The sequence below is a fragment of the Canariomyces notabilis genome, assembly GCF_033297395.1.
Source record: "Canariomyces notabilis strain CBS 508.74 unplaced genomic scaffold N656scaffold_2, whole genome shotgun sequence".
Classification (NCBI taxonomy): Eukaryota; Fungi; Ascomycota; class Sordariomycetes; order Sordariales; family Chaetomiaceae; genus Canariomyces; species Canariomyces notabilis.
Genome location: NW_027041824.1, coordinates 2,409,274 through 2,424,903, shown reverse-complemented (window position 1 = coordinate 2,424,903; position 15,630 = coordinate 2,409,274). Strand labels below are relative to the sequence as shown.

At 55.7% G+C, this 15,630-nt stretch overlaps 6 protein-coding genes across 6 annotated transcripts; 3 read left to right on the top strand and 3 right to left on the bottom strand.

Annotated features, from left to right (window-relative positions):
• Positions 1-1,489: 1,489 nt before the first annotated feature.
• N656DRAFT_701108 (beta-lactamase/transpeptidase-like protein) lies at positions 1,490-3,449 on the top strand (the record flags this gene model as incomplete). The annotated part of the gene is made up of 4 exons (XM_064810918.1): positions 1,490-2,061; positions 2,146-2,234; positions 2,290-2,554; positions 2,621-3,449. The coding sequence occupies 4 exons, from the start codon at positions 1,490-1,492 to the stop codon at positions 3,447-3,449; spliced, it is 1,755 nt and encodes a 584-aa protein (XP_064674393.1).
• A 143-nt stretch (positions 3,450-3,592) lies between these two features.
• N656DRAFT_842216 (uncharacterized protein) lies at positions 3,593-5,838 on the top strand (the record flags this gene model as incomplete). The annotated part of the gene is made up of 3 exons (XM_064819024.1): positions 3,593-4,018; positions 4,098-5,221; positions 5,445-5,838. Exons 1-3 carry the CDS (start codon positions 3,650-3,652, stop codon positions 5,836-5,838), a joined length of 1,887 nt encoding a protein of 628 aa, XP_064674392.1. The 5' UTR covers positions 3,593-3,649.
• Positions 5,839-6,535: 697 nt separating this feature from the next.
• Positions 6,536-7,891, bottom strand: N656DRAFT_700942 (glycosyltransferase family 2 protein; the record flags this gene model as incomplete). The annotated part of the gene is made up of 1 exon (XM_064810907.1): positions 6,536-7,891. One exon carries the CDS (start codon positions 7,889-7,891, stop codon positions 6,536-6,538), a length of 1,356 nt encoding a protein of 451 aa, XP_064674391.1.
• Positions 7,892-9,993: 2,102 nt separating this feature from the next.
• Positions 9,994-10,947, top strand: N656DRAFT_765701 (uncharacterized protein; the record flags this gene model as incomplete). Its single annotated transcript, XM_064813427.1, has 1 exon — positions 9,994-10,947. The coding sequence occupies one exon, from the start codon at positions 9,994-9,996 to the stop codon at positions 10,945-10,947; it is 954 nt and encodes a 317-aa protein (XP_064674390.1).
• A 33-nt stretch (positions 10,948-10,980) lies between these two features.
• N656DRAFT_276078 (amidohydrolase 3) lies at positions 10,981-12,970 on the bottom strand. The gene has a single exon (XM_064809089.1). It carries the CDS (start codon positions 12,692-12,694, stop codon positions 11,015-11,017), a length of 1,680 nt encoding a protein of 559 aa, XP_064674389.1. The 5' UTR covers positions 12,695-12,970; the 3' UTR covers positions 10,981-11,014.
• A 561-nt stretch (positions 12,971-13,531) lies between these two features.
• Positions 13,532-15,620, bottom strand: N656DRAFT_276485 (uncharacterized protein). The gene is made up of 2 exons (XM_064809091.1): positions 15,438-15,620; positions 13,532-15,358 (listed from the first exon to the last, which is right to left on the bottom strand). The coding sequence occupies exon 2, from the start codon at positions 15,226-15,228 to the stop codon at positions 13,627-13,629; it is 1,602 nt and encodes a 533-aa protein (XP_064674388.1). The 5' UTR covers positions 15,229-15,358; positions 15,438-15,620; the 3' UTR covers positions 13,532-13,626.
• Between the last annotated feature and the right edge of the window lie 10 nt (positions 15,621-15,630).

Below are 15,630 nucleotides of genomic sequence, written 5' to 3'. Positions count from 1 at the left end.
CCGGGCTGCGAGAGAAAGTTGTCCCCTCGTTCTGCTACCGTGTCAGAACAAGGTTCGCAGACGACAACATCCCCGGCTCTCTTTTGCCCGCCGTCACCGCCAATATGCGGACCGAGATAGTCAAGTCCGATATACATGGGACCTTCCAATGGTCAGAGAATCCACACTCATACCTTTCCATGCCGGACGACCCAGAAGTGGGTGCCGATGTTGGGTCCAATCGTCTGGCAAGCTCCTCTCAGTCACAAGAAGAAAACAGGGAATCAACGAAGGCCTTGAAGAACACTGGGCAGACACAACGAGACAAGAGCAAGTATTACCCATATCCAATTTTTTTTTTTTTTTTTCCGGTCCTCTATGGTCTCGAAAGGCTTACCATGGCCACTCATTCCAGTAGTCGCAGAGCCTTTGTCTCCGGGGGTGAAGCGACGGACAGTATGGATTGTCCAGCCATTTGACGCCGGGCCTAACTATGGGCTAATCAACACGCATGTGAGGCTACATGTGCGTTCTGACATGGGCATGGAAGCTCTACGGGCTTTTGTTTGAGAGTTGCAATCTGTGTCCTGATGCCGTGGTGTCCTCTTGACCGTATACGCGGAATAGGGGACATATTTAGGAGAGTTTGGAGACACGTATTATGAGTTTATGATTAAGGCTAGCTGAGGACAATACACTTGCATCTGCTAAAAGCCTCGACCAGGCATCTGTTGAACAATGTCTCGACCGTCGAGCGAATATGTTCAATGTTAGGTAGGTCTTCCGATGATACTACCCGCGTTCTACGAAATTCCCTGGATGCTTATCTGATTTACCCGGATGGCGCTCCCTGGAATCAAAAGAGACTCAACGCACACGGAGGCTAGCAATATCAAAGATTTAGCCGACCGAGTCCTTATTAATATGAAGGCTGATATTGCTAGATCTGCAATCTAGGGCCCGGGCCGTGGTGCTGGTCCTTCGTAACTGTGGAGGTGAGTGCTTGATTATCAGTTCCGCATGCTGGATTGTATGGACTGACAGATATTAAGATAGAAGCTATATCCCTAAAAATAATTGTGCATGTAAATGATATGGATGTGCTGTATTCAGGGCAGCCTTGGCTGGCCAGATCTGTACGCATTTCCAAAAGCCCGGATGCCTGCACCAGATTTGCTATTCTGGTCGGAGCTTATACCCCTGACCTCCGGAGATGACCAGCCAAGAGAGAGAATGCATGTCTTGACCAACCACGCAGCTGCGGGGACAGGATTCTCGTCAGTCGGAAGACTGCCGTCGTGGCTGCCGCACGATACTACCCATAACTGATGCAAGGGACAGGTGGCCCGGTGTAACCAGGTCAAGCTGAGGAAGGTCACTCTATAAGATAGCGGCAGCACCTTGGCGAAAGCCTCGGAACTCCTGATCATAATAGCTTGAATACCCTCGGTAGCATCATCCGGCGAGCCCGAGCTTCACCTGGAGGGAGTATTAGTACACAGGAGGAACCATGTGGGCAACGGGGCATCTCCTGCTGGTGGCCCTCACCGCAGCCACAGCCGGCCTGGCGGCGCCTAACTGCCCTCCGCTGGGTCCGACCTTTGAACCACCACGCAATTTTGCCAGGAGCGGAGCCATACGTGCCGCCATTGCCAACCTGACCGAGACCCTCCGATCGCGAGACCAAGACAACTCACCCTCTGTCCTCGCGAACTTGACAAGCTACAGCATCGAGGTGTTCAGCACGAGCCAAGAGACTCCGGTGATATTCAGCTGGCACCACACAGCATCTTCTCTCACAGCTACCGACGACGGCAACGCCACCGTGGGCGTAACCAAGGTCGACGCCGACACGGTGTACCGGCTCGGCAGCCTGACTAAGACCTTCACCATCTACACATGGCTCGTGCAAGACGGGGACTCGAAATGGGACGAACCGATTACGAAGTATGTGCCAGAACTCGCGGCGGCGGCGGAAAGAGCGAAGTTAGATCCTGTGGGGAATGTCCCGTGGGACGAGGTGACGATCGGGTCACTGGCGGGACAGTTGTCAGGGGCTATACGAGACTGTGAGCGTCCGGCGTTCTTATAAGGGTGAGCAGAGTGTAGTTTCTGATTGAGGTTAGATGCCGTGATGGGCGAAACGACACAGCAGTTCAACGGGAGCATGCTCGCGGCCCTAGGGTTCCCACCCCTGAACAGCTCCGACCTGACGCTGCCGCCGTGCGGGGCCTGGCCGTTGTGCAATCGAACTGGTATGGGCGAACAGGCTTCCAGGGCAGAGCTATGCAAGGTATTGACGGAAATCAGAATTCTTCCGCGGCCTTCTCCAGGCACCTCCGTCCTACGCCCCGTTTACCACGCCGGCATACACCAACACGGGCTTTCAAATCCTTGCATACGCCCTTGAAAGCATCAAGGGCAAAAGCTTTGAGTCGATGATGCAGGAGAGCGTCCTGCGCCCATTAGGCCTCAACCACACGTTTTACACTGCGGCGCCGGCAGAGGTGGGCATCATCCCTGGCGGCAACCTGTCCGCAGCAGGATGGAACTACCATCTTGGCGACGAAAACCCGTGAGTACACACCCTTGATTCTGCCTCCCAAAAATAGACCACTTGGACTTACAATCACCAATACAGCGCCGGGAACATGTTCTCCTCCATCGCCGACATCTCCGCCCTCGGCCGCGCCATCCTCCGCTCCGACCTGATTCCACCATCCCTAACCCGACGCTGGCTGAAACCCGCATCCTACTCCTCGGAACTGATAGCAGGGGTGGGCTACCCGTGGGGTGTCCGTCGGATCCCACTGTCATCATACGGCGCCAACGGCAAGCGCGTCGTGGACGCGTACAACAAGGCCGGCCGCATCGGGTACTACGCCTCACTGCTCGTCTTGCTACCGGACTACGACGCGGGCTTGTCCATTCTTGTTGCAGGGCCAAACATACCGGGCAACACCAACTGGAATCTTGCCGACCTTGTCGGGACGCACATGGTCCCTGCGCTGGAGGCGGCTGCGAGGGAGCAGGCTGATGCACGGTACGCGGGGGAGTACACCTACTCGGCGGGTAATTCGTCGATACGGTTGACTACGCAGAGTGATAGACCCGGGTTGGGGGTGGAGAGTTGGGTTAGTAACGGGACGGATATGAAATTAGTCGGGGTAGTCCTGTCGGCGGGGTATCAGCCCGTGGACCCGAGTATTAGGTTGTATCCGACGGGGCTGGAGACGGTGAGGGAAGATGGGAGTAAGAGGGTGGCGTTTAAGGGGGTTTTTGAGGATTTGAATCTACCGAGCAGGCCGGACTCGATGTTCTCGACTGATTGTGGCACGTGGGTGTCTCTAACGGGTGTCACGTATGGGACGTATCCGCTGGATCAGTTTGTGTTTGAGATCGGGAGAGATGGCCGGGTGAGGAGTGTTGAGAATTTGGCGTTGAGGGTGGCGATGGGGAAGAAGGGTTGATTTGTTTTGTACAAGTCAATAATCTGAGAGGAACGGATCTGGGTGAACGAAGTTTCCATATATGTATTTTCAGCACGTGGCCTTGCTCATATTTGCTCAGCCGCGACTACCGCCCGAATACCTAGGTACCTTAAAATACGTAAGACAACAGGAAACCCCCTCATCCTATCAAACCTCCAATCCTTCAGCAACAAATCATAATGGAAGTCGCCGGGCTTGTCGTCGGCATCGTTGGTCTTTACTCGGCCTGTAGCACCTGCTACAAAGTCTTCACGGATGTCAAGGGCGCGGGTCGCGATGCCGATCTTACGGCACATCGACTGCGGATTCAAGAATCGGTTCTCCGAGCATGGATGTGGCACTGGGATGTCAGATCAGACTCGGGGCTCCAAGAAGCCGAAGCGGCCGAGACGAAGTTGGGTCGTTACCTGAAGAAGAATCCACATGCGGCACATGGCATCGCCGGCGTCTTGTATTGTGTTGGCGAGATACTGTCGGATCGGAAGAAGCTGCACGATGACTATGGGCTGAGTGTGGAGCTAAACGACGAGAGTCAATTGCCGGTAGTAGTCTGTAGTCCTTACACTGCCTACAGACCATTTGGTCCATTTCCATCTCACACAAGCGGCCCGACTGACGGACGCCTAGCTAGCCTACACCGAGCCGACCCGCAACCTCACGGCGCTGAAGACGGAAATGAAGGAAAAATCCAAGGCGATTCTTGGACGCGTCAGAGACAAGCATAGAATCACTTGGGCACTGAGGGATGGCAAGAAGTTCAAAGACCTGATTGCACTACTCGTCGAGTACAACAACTCACTGTACCAACTCGGCCCGCAGTCGGTCCGTGATGAACTTCCAGTCAATCTGGTAGCGACGTACTTGCGAGATCACCCCGTACCTGATCCGTCACGCCAACAAAATCCAGAAGCGTCTGTACTGGAGGGGGAACAAGACACAGAACAGCTTGGCCTTCCCCGACAAAATCCAGAGCAGTTCACTCCATTCCAACAAAACGTGGAAGAGCCAAGACTGCCCCAAGAGACCGCCCAACATCTTGATCCGGCATGCCGAGAGAACATGGATGAACCAAGCGAAATGAATCCTTCACCCATACAGCTCGCCATGGAGACCCTGGACGACTTCCTCAACCTGCGGGAAGAAATCACCCGCACAAGGACCAAGGGACCTTTAACTCTCGTCCAAGAGAAGGAGCTGCTTTCCATCAGGGCAAACGAGCTAAAAACTCACCCCAAAGCCGAGAAGACGGCAGTTTATCAACGGCTGAATGAAACTGTCTTCCTTGAGCGGATTGGGTATATCGATTTCAACCAGAAGGATCGTCAACGAGTTCGGACCAGCATCATTAAGCTTGGACAACTGCTTCATCTCCCCGTCTTTCGTCGCCACCTCCATGCGCTGGAGTTTCTGGGCCTAGTCGAATTCCCTAACAAAATGGAAATCGGGTTTGTTTACCATCTTCCAAACTCGTTGGGTCAGCCGCAGCCAAGCTATCCCGTCCATGATCTGAGGATCCGGGAACCGATAAGTATGTTTGAGTTGCTAAAAAGCTGGACACACTCGCCGGCACTTGGGCTGTGGTTTGATCTGGCGCGGGAGTTGGTGCGCAGCGTTGCCTTTCTGCATGCAAGCGGGTGGCTGCACAAGAATATCCGGAGCAGCACGCTGTACCTTTTTCCCAAGTCCGGCCCGGAGCTGGGGCGCAAATCGGAACACATCGACATGGAGAATCCTTTCCTCATCGGCCATATGTACGCGAGACCGAGCGAAGTAGAAGACACTGAAGAGATGAACTTGAAAGTTGAGCGACAGGCAGCAATCCGAGGAACAACCCTTCGGGCAAGAGGGAACCGAAGAGCTAGACAAGCGTTAAACAACGAGCATGACGACTCATCAGTCCATGATTCGGAAAGTTCTAGCGGCATCGGAAGCGCGCGCAGCTCTAGCCCCCACTGACGATGAGGATGATGATAGCAAGGGCGATGACAAGACCCCTGTAAAGGGTCGCATCACAAACGACATCTACCAACACCCCTTCAAGCGTACATACCCCTACAGCCGCTATTGTTACGCCTTCGACGTCTATTCTCTGGGCGTTACCCTACTCGAGATTGGTTTGTGGATGCGGGTAGACCGTGTCTGGAAAAAATACAAAGGCAAAGATAGGGACAATAATTACTTCCAGGTGAGACGGAAGCTGATTCGAGCCGCAAGAGAGGCGCTGCCACCAGTCTGTGGCGACTTGTACACACAAGTCACAGTCTCGTGTCTGAGTGTTGAGCGGGGAGACTCTCAGCGGGCCGAAGAGGCAGAGCATCAGGAGCTTTGTGCGAGGATCGCGGCGGAGCTTGCGCAGTGTCGGGTCTGATGAGCACTCTATAACCTTCCATCTTGTCGAGAGTCGGTCATCTCCAAAGAAACTGGCCCTGAGAATCAATAACACGGTGAGATAACAGTCCCACAGGAATCAACCTATTGACTGCGTTAATCCTCCATCACCGCAATTTCAAGCCCTACCTAAAGGGGCTTCAAGTTGTGATGGGCGCAACTCTACCTCATGTCTTTCGGACGTGTAACTCACGGCTTAGGTAATTCCTCCATTAAGCATGCAGGTAGGTACCCGCATATAGAGACCTAATAGGGGATATGAATTATGTTGGGGAAGGGAGACCGCCCGGTGGCCCCGGGGGCGAGGGCAACTTTAGGGTAAAACAACAAGACTTAAGTTACTAGTGGTTGTTTACTTTTGTCACGAAATCACTGGAATTATCATTGATGGTACTGTTTCGGTAAATGCCCAGTCTATTGGCCTAATCATACTACCTACCTTTCCTAGGTATCAAAGCAATCTGTCATTGTCCTCCTCTGTTTCTTGAGGACCTCCTCGAGTTCCTATCGGGCCCCCAGCGTGCTTGTTGCATTCGCTGGCCTGTGGCCATAGTAGATAATGCCGACGGCTATCACCGGCCGGCTCGGTGTCTGCCCCCGAGAATGATGGGGTGTTGGCTGGGCTTCCGGTTAGAAGTCCCGGCCCCTGAATACCTCAAAGAGGTATTGTTAGCTGCTCAAGGGTTGACCTTCATGTCATTCAGCTGCCGCCCGCTCCAACCGCAGTCATAGAAAGTCAGCAGAGCCCAGAGCTTGATGAAGCTGTGGAAGTAGGCAAACAAGACGTAGACCGGGAACAGCCAGATGTCTTGCGGGTGCTGGCGGAAATAGGCAAAGATCTTTGGGACTTTGGTTAGCAGAATCCAGCCTACCAGACAAGCCAGGGACTTGGCTGAGACGTACGCCGACGAGTGCGTGAAGAGGTAGATGAGCAGCGGGTCGATGATGGCTGCGAAGTTGGTCAGCGACGTGAGATAGACTGCGTAGACGCAGTAGGGCTGTCTAGACCAGACGGTGCGGTCAGTAAAAAGACTGCAGGGATTGGATCGCCAGGTTGTTCTCGCCCACCGCTTGCATTGGCCAAGGTATTTCTTGACCAAGGGGTCTTCAACGCCAATGACCGTCTCCATCAGGGAATCATCCGTGTATTGGATCTTGATGTCCCAGCCGTGGCGGACGACAAAGCGGGTGATGTAGTTGTCGTCGTCGGGCTTGATGGGGCCGAGGAGGCCAAAGAAGAACATCTCGTTGTTGTATCCCCGGAGGAATTCCGGGTGCTTCAAGATGCAGGTGCGAATGGCGCAGGTCCGGCCAGAGATGACAAAGACCCCGCCGTCGACGGTGTTTGTTGCCCGAATCTCGAAGTTGTGGCGGCAGAGATAGGTAGCGCCGATCATGTTCCAGATGCGTCTCCAGACAGTCAGGCCCTCGAGCCTTCGCACCACTTTGTTGGTGCCGACCAAGCCGACGTTGGGTTTTTCAAAGGGGCAGAGAACCGAAGCCAGGAATTGCGGCTTCCAGAAGACGTGGTCATCGAGCAGCACCGTGATGTCGGTCTCGACGTGGGGAACAGCATGAGCCACTTGGGCACGCTTGCTAGCAGCCTGTGTGCGGTCAACACCAAACTGCGTGGCCTTGAACTGGTCCCTGACCCTGCGCACTTGGGCAAGGGTCTTGGCGTAGAGATCCTCGCCGGCCGTGATGATGACAATCTTGGCGGGCTGGTTGGCCGCGCAAGACGTGAGGCAGTCAAGGAAGGCCGCCCCCATGGGGTCGACGGTTGGGATCACCACTGTAACGTCCCGGGACGGCAGGTAGGTGGGCTCACCTTTGGGCTTTGGTGAAGGGGAGTAGCACCAAAAGGCGATGAAGTTGACGAAGAAGCGCAGGTAGCGCCACGCAAAGAGCCAAAAGAAATCGTAGAGGTAGGAGTCACCGCCTGCCATCCGGGTGAAGAGGGAATTCAAGGCGACTACTGTGGCCGCCATGGCACCCAGATTCAGGACGGCTTCCTTGGATGACGCTGGCGCCATCTTGATGGTGGTCTACCCACTCAGGGGCTTGCCACAGGAGGTTGAGTTGAGAATGGCCCGGGGCCAATGATGATGGTGTTGAAAAGTTATCAAAGTCTTGCCGCTTTCAGTCGAGAGTATTTTCTGAAAGTGATTCTGAGTTTTGATGAGAACCACGTAGGCCACGAGGGCACGATCTGCATTTTTATAGATGTTGATATCCCTACTTCCTCCTCCATCAAGCCTGGGAATTATTGGAACAGTGTGATATTCTAGCGGACATACCTATTGTTCCCCGTCCAACAATAGAGTTCCTAGTCAACAATAGAGTTTTCAGCCAACAATAGAGCTCCTAGCCAACAATACGGCCGTAGTAAATCTGAACAAAGAAATCACCTGACATACTCGACAGTTTTCTAGAACGCCACGGTGCTTCGAGACCCGAGTGATCGGGACACTTGCTATACACGTCTCCTTCATTGTTCGGAGGCGAGGCATGGAATAAAGGGGACGCCTCCCTGAGCCCTTGGAGTGCGTATGTGGCTGCAGTGGCGTTCGCACGGAAATAGGGCATGTAAACATTGAACAAAACCACAAGTGTCTATATCGCCGTGGAGAACAATAAGTAGCATCTTGAATGCAGTGAAAAAGGCCAGCAAACCTCTAGATTGAGAGTTATCTGGACATTTGGACTCAGTATCCATGGAGATTGGGAGTCTACCTGTACGAATAGACCGGGCTTAAACCGACCCGAGTTCAGTACTAGTAGTACGTAACGAAGGTGTTATAGATACTAACCTTGTGCTCTTTCTATTCAATCTATTGGAATTTTCCTATCATGGTCTACCTACTTGTCAACCCTCTACTGTAAGCCAAGTTCAAAAAACGAAGACATCAGACCAGCCGAGCGCATTCCATGGCCATTATAGTAGTGTGCCTCCGTACATGTAGTCTGCTCATAGCGCCTCGCCTACCAGTTAGAACTCTCCGAGGCAAGGTAGCGCCAGGTCTATATGAAGTAAACATGCGGTGTCTTGTCCGTCTCTTGAGTCTTATGTCATGACGATCCCGCATTTTGAATCATGAACTGTACCATAACATGCCGTCTCGACAATTTGAAGTGATGGGAGGGTTCCTGGCTGAAATTAGTAGGACCATAGTAGTTCTCGAAATAGGATTCATTCAGGATCCATTAACCTCCATTCTTTGTTCAATGCACTCCATGCTATTGTGTCTTTGTCGGGGACGCCGGGGGTTCCTAGCCTAGGACAATGCTGATACCGGAACTCTCTCCGCTCCAAGACCGAGTAGCAAAGTTGCGGCGTAAGTAATGGAATATGCCCACCAAAGTAACTTTTACCTCAGGTAGGTATTTTTCACGGTCTCAAGGATTCAGCTACAACAGTTGATTTCAAAGCATACCGAACATCCTGGAGTTGTAACTTGTATGCATCCGAGGAGACGACCCCACATTCCTCTTGAGCCAAGTAAACTGTGAGGCACATGTGCCTCTACCATGGCGCTGGGGGAAAACCCGGTCAGGAGCAGGCCAAGACGCGCGATGCCGGCCAAGAAGGCGGTAGGTGGAGCACCAAGGCCGGCGTTGGATCCATCTCCTTCCGAAATACCCGGACGGGACTAGGCCGGCCTCCGCATTTTCCAGTCTGGGCGGCGCACCCACACGTCGTTAACGGGTTCCCGGGATATTAACCGTTTCTGGGCTTCATCTCTGACCGGCCATCCAATGGCCAGAGGGCATGATTGCAACGGTAACGGCTATGCTTCCCGAGCCAGTCACATCCCTGCGACACCCTCCAACGAGCCCCTGGGATCATGCAGACGTTTGACTTGAACGGCCACAAGAGAGCATCGGCTCTTGCTTCGCCTAGCAACTAACATCTGATCCTCGGAGGGTCAAGCTCCTGGGTTAAGGGCACTCAGTACTGGTTGAACGAGATGACCAAGGAGGGTATCAGTGTCACCAAGTCTGGCACGCACCATGATATTACAGGGCCACCTCCTCTAGTTCCTTCTCCTTTGGAGGATGCAGCCTGCAACCTGTTTGCAGTGTTAGTACTTAGCTAAGGGGTAGTCCAAACTTGACGAAGAACTCGACAGTCAACATGGCAGCCGGTGGCTTAGCAAAGATGACCGTCGTCTCCATCGGCGCCTTCCTCGTTGGCATCGGCATACCATACCTCTCAAGCCTTCCGTCTCCAAAACTGGCGTCCTTCATCGGCGACTTTCCGGTGCCAGACTACCCACTCGCCTTCCCCTTCCTGAAGAACAGGACCGAGTCAGCAGCAAACACGCCTTTCGTCTGCGACACGATGCACTCATACCGCACCGAGCTCGTCTCGCTCGATCCCCTGATAATCTACATCCACGACCTCATAACGCCCATCGAGATCGCTTCACTGCTCGAAACCGCCGAACCCAGATTTGCCCCGTCCCAGGTGACCAAGCACGGGCGGCAACAACAAACATCAGACCGGACGTCGAGCTCGGCGGGGCTGCCGCGCGACGACCCGACCGTCGTGTGCGTGCTGAACCGAGCACGCAACTTCATGGGCACGATGCTGCGCGACGGATGGGATGAGATGGGCCCGCCGCAGCTGGTGCGGTACACGTCCGGCCAGCGGTTCAATGTGCACCACGACTGGTTCGACTACCCGCAGTGGGCGGCCGACGGCGAGCGCAAGTGGAACCGCGTGGCCAGCTTCTTCGCCATCCTGCAGGACAACTGCACGGGAGGGGAGACGCACTTCCCGCACGCCAGGCCCATAGCACCACCGAGTCCGCGGGGCGAGGCAGCGTGGCAGGGTGGGAGGCAAACGCAAACACGGAGCCAGCAGCAGCAGCAAGAAGAGGATGACGAGAAGGCGAAACCGCTGTGGAGAGAGCACGAGAATGGGGGGCTCGCGTTCAGGCCCGTCGCTGGCAACGCCATCTTCTGGATAAACCTGCATAACAATGGGACCGGAGATTGGCGGACGGTTCATGCTGGCTTGCCGCTGGAAAGGGGGTTGAAGACGGCGATGAATATCTGGCCGCGGCATTACTACCCCTACGAATGAGGAGGTACTGTAATGCACTTTAGGGCGATTCAATTCATTGACCTCGCAGAATGATTCCAGCCAGCCCCTATTTGTGCGCGGGCCATACTCTTTTCCCATCGAACCACGTCTGCGTCACCTTTGCTGCCATCAACTTCTCCTTATCCCACTCCATATCCACAATGACAAAGTCCGCCTTGTGCCCCCTCTTCAGCGAACCTATCCTATGGTCGTCAAAACAGCTGTATGCAGCGCCTTCTGTGGCCGCAGCCACGGCCTCGCACAGGCCCAGCGCAAAATGCGGGTTGACCGTGGTCTGCATGTCAGGCTCCCGGTATGATTTCCTCGTCGTCCCGACGTAGATATTGCCTAACGGCGCGTGGGGTGCGGTGGGTGCATCGCTGCCTAGGGCAAGCGGTGCGCCGAGGTCCGCAAACTCGCGATAGGCAAACGCCCTCCCACACCTGTGCTCTCCCAGCAGCCGCGGCCAGGCCCTCAGAATAGCCGGATCGGCATGAACCGGCTGGATGGACGCGGTGATGCGGTTCTTCCCCAACCTGGTAGCGTCCTGCTCACCCGCCAATTCGAGATGTTCCACCCGTGGCCGTCGGTTCGGGCTCGCATACTTCGACAAGACATCCACGACCATGGTGACCGTCGCGTCCCCGATGGCGTGCAGCGCGACCTGCAATCCCGCCTCGTCAGCACGGCGGACGACCGGTTCTAGCTGCGCGGCCGTCCACAGCGGCACCTCGAGGTGCCCATTGTGCGAATACGGCTCCGATAGGCCGGCCGTGCACGCATCGATAATCCCATCACAGATGACCTTGATGCCGACAATGCGGCAATCCGGAGAACTGCTCGCGTTGTATTCCCGCGCCAACTCGACGGCGCGCTCAACCTGCGCCAGCGTCTCTTCGCTCGTCGCGCACGGCTTCACAAGCCAGTACGCGGCGATGCGCATCGGGATGGTTCCCTCAGCGGCCCGCAGCGTTTGCAACGCCTCCCAGCTCCCCTCATCCATGGCCATATCGATCAGCCCTGTGTACCCGGCCTCGTGGTACGCGTTCACAGCGGCCTTGATGGCGGTCGTCCGCTCGTCCACGGACGCCACACGCGCAAGGTAGGGCCAGACGTAGGTGATGTTTGCGGCTTCGCTGAACACGCCCGTCAGCCTGCCGTCGGCGTCGCGCTCAATGATGCCGCCGGGCACGTCGGCCCAAGCCTCGGCGCCGAGATCGGCGATGCCGGCCGTGTTGCACCACGTCGAGTGCAGGTCCTTTGAGTCGACCAGGATGGGCCGGTTCTTTTCGCCGTCGAGGCCGTCCAGGTCGGATGCCCGCACGCCGTTGGGGGTCATTTGGTGCATGTAGCCGCGGCAAAGAATGCGGGGCGCGTCCGGGTTGGCGGCGGCATATTCCCGGATGGTGGAACGGATGCCGTCGAGGGACTTGCACCGGCCGAGGTCAAGCTTGTTTAGCGCCTGGCCGAGGAGCATTAAGTGCATGTGGCCATCGATAAAACCCGGGAGGACGGTTTTGCCCTGCAGGTCGTGCACGGCCACGGCAGAAGATCCTGCAGCGAGGGCGGCGGTGATGGGTTCGTCTGATGTGGAACCGACATGCTCGATTTGCGAGCCGCGGATGAGGATGCACTCGGCAAAGATCGGTTGGCGATGCAAACCGGCGTTGGTGCCTGGCTCGACGCCGGAGAGAAAGACGCGGCCGTTGGTGAAAAGGGTTGCGGGAGCAGGAGCGGCAGCGGCCATGATGTCGCGCGAGTTATGTGTTTTTGTACCTAGGTACGGTACTTTCAGTTACACGGGGGTGGAACAGTGATAGGATTTGGGAAGGAATGCAGTGTTACCCTTCGCGTATTCTCGCCTGCTGCTCCACAATGCATGTGGTTTGAAAAGTTGGGCAACTTGGCCGTAATAACAACAGATTGAGTGGCTTCGGAGATGGGAGATGATCTGATAAGATAATCGGAGATCATTAACGTTAATGGCAGGTTTATAAAGCGGGGTTCAGATGGGCCGATGACCGGAGCTCGATCCGTAGTCGGTATAGGGTCAATTCGATTCCTAGTCTCGGAAGAGAGGTGGATGCTGCTGGCCTGAAAACTGAGAATCCACATTGAGTAGCTGGGTGATTCGATTGAGAGGTTGAAAAATTCCAAGAGGGTTGTTCAGTGACCAGAAGAAGTAACAAGAAACCTCTCCCTGGGGCCTGGGCCCGTATGAAAACAGAAGTTTCAACCGTTCCTTTGTTCCTTCCTAAAAACCCTCGCCTAGCAACATACTAGTACTTTCTGGACAGTACTTAGATCAACTGTGCTGTGTGCTGTCGAGGAAGCTGGGCGTTACGGACTGGCCACCGACAAAATTGCAGATCAGATTCGATACAATGGACGGGGAGGCCAAGCCAGGGGGAAGATATGACACTTTCATCCAATAGAGTGTGTTGAGATACTGAAGGCTTGAAACTGAGGAGGGCATGAGACTGAACCATTCAGTAGCTCCTCCGTATTGGAAGGGACGTAGTAGGTATCGATGCTGTCTGAAGATATACCGAAACCACTCAACCCACTGAACCCAGGAACTAACTTCAACTTGTTATCTCTTCCAATCGCCGTGGCAATCGAGCCAAAACGAGCATCCCAATTCTCCAAAAGGACACACTAATCTCAACTCTGGCCAGACTAAAAGCTGTGGCTGATCGAGGACAGCTCCCAGTCATCGTCGACAATTCTCACCTTCGCATCATATGATTTCCCTCCATCTTGCACTTTACCTTCATGCATGACTGGCACTCCGCGATGAAAGCCACCCCAGCCAGCTCCCTCAGCTTTTGACCTTGGACTCTGCAACAAGCCCCTTGACTGCATCCGACTTTGCACGACCCTTAGCCGCATCCCGAACCGGTCCTCAAACTCGTGTCCAAGCTTCAGAAACCGAATAGCATTGCCCGCGAGAATCCTCGCCACCTCGTCCAGACTCAAGAATTGCCTGACGCGCTCGTCTTCAATGAGCATTTTGCCAGCAACGGGCACCTCGCCCAAAGGAAAAGGATAATCACTCCCCAGCACGATCCGCTCTGGGCCGCCCGGTCCCAACTTTTTAAGAACATACTCCAGCAAATCCGGATCGTGAGTCAGGGAGTCGATCCAGATCTGCCCCTGACCGTGTCCCTGGCTCTGTCTTCGATCCTCCAATCCCCCGGAAGACGGGCTCAACGCGGGCACCTCCCCCCTGAGATGCTCCGTCGGTGTCACACCACACGCCCGCGTCGCAACCAAATCCGGTCGGCAGTCGAACCCGCGCTGGATCCTGCCCAGCAGCGCGGGGAACGCCCCGCCGCCATGGGCAAAGCACACACGCAGCCTCGGATGCCTGATCAGCACCCCGCCGGCAGTGAGCGCGTGCATGGCCAGCGCCGTCTCGCACGGCATCCCCACGAGCCACGACGCCCAGTACCTACCCCAGCGCGCCTTGTTCTCCCCCGTGAGCGCGTACCCGAGCGGGTGGACAAAGACGGGGCAGTCGAGCTCCTCGCACGCTGTCCAAAACGGCTCGAGCCGAGAGTCATCCAGCATGACCGTCTCGGGCCCAGACCCATCCCCTTGACTCTGACCTTCGACACTCGTGCCGATCTGCACGCCGCGGATGCCGGGGAGCGCCATAACCCTCTCAAGCTCCCGAACGGCCGCAATGGGGTCCTGTAGAGGCACCGTAGCCAAGCCCACGAAACGCTGCGGGAACTGCGCGCACACGGCCGCAATGTGGTCGTTGAGGACCCGCGCCAGTACTGCTGTCGCCGCCGAAGCCGCCGCCGGCGCGTCGTAACAGAACAGAACTGGCACTGTGCTGAGCACCTGGACGTCCACCCCGGCCGCGTCCATGTCGGCCACGCGCGCTGCCGGGTCGTAGCACGATCGCGTTACTCGCCGGAAGAAGGTGTCTCCGACGTACATGTCCACGGCGCCCGTCTCGGCGCGGTCGGCCGTGGGGCGCAAGGCCGGCCACGCGTATTCCGGGGTGCTGGGGCTGAGGGAGGCCAGGTCCGGCAAGGAGGGGGGCATGATGTGGGTGTGCAGATCGATTCGGTAAAGGGAGGATGCTGGGTTGTCTTGAGAGGACGGGTGTAGCGGTGGTGATGGGGAGGGAAGGGTGGAGCAAGAATCTGACCCGCCTTCGAAGCCTGTGGAGGACGACACGGAGTTGAGAGTGTTGATTGAGGAGTCCGAGGGAACGGAGGAGCAGCAACAAGGCCGCTGCGTGTCTTCCATTGAGTGTGGTGCCATTCTGTTTGGTTCGAACCGTTATGAGTGCTGAATGCTAGATACCCACAGTTATCGAGGGCACGATAGACTTACTGAAGGTCAAGGGCGATGTCTTTCGCGGAGCAGAGGAGAGGAGTAAGGAGTTACACTTCTGGGTGTTCACCGTCAGACGCAATTCAACATTATCATCGTGGTACAGGGTCAACATGATGTCACAGTATATGTCGTACCGTCCGACACTCATTTGTCTAAGCCGTCCAGATCCGCTCCGCCGGGTGCGGAAGGCGGATCCACGGAACGGATGTAGATACCGCTCTGTGATTGGTTCATGCATCCGCCCGGCCGTACGCTGCCGTACCGCTGCCGGGCCAGTCCCGGCTGAAACCGGGGTACTGCGCCCGGCTCCGTCGTCAAATTGGTAGA

What these genes read in the sequence shown, in the direction of transcription:
- N656DRAFT_276078 (XM_064809089.1), bottom strand. Translation starts at nt 12,694, where the DNA reads ATGGCCGCTGCCGCTCCTGCTCCCGCAACCCTTTTCACCAACGGCCGC.
- N656DRAFT_276485 (XM_064809091.1), bottom strand. Translation starts at nt 15,228, where the DNA reads ATGGCACCACACTCAATGGAAGACACGCAGCGGCCTTGTTGCTGCTCC.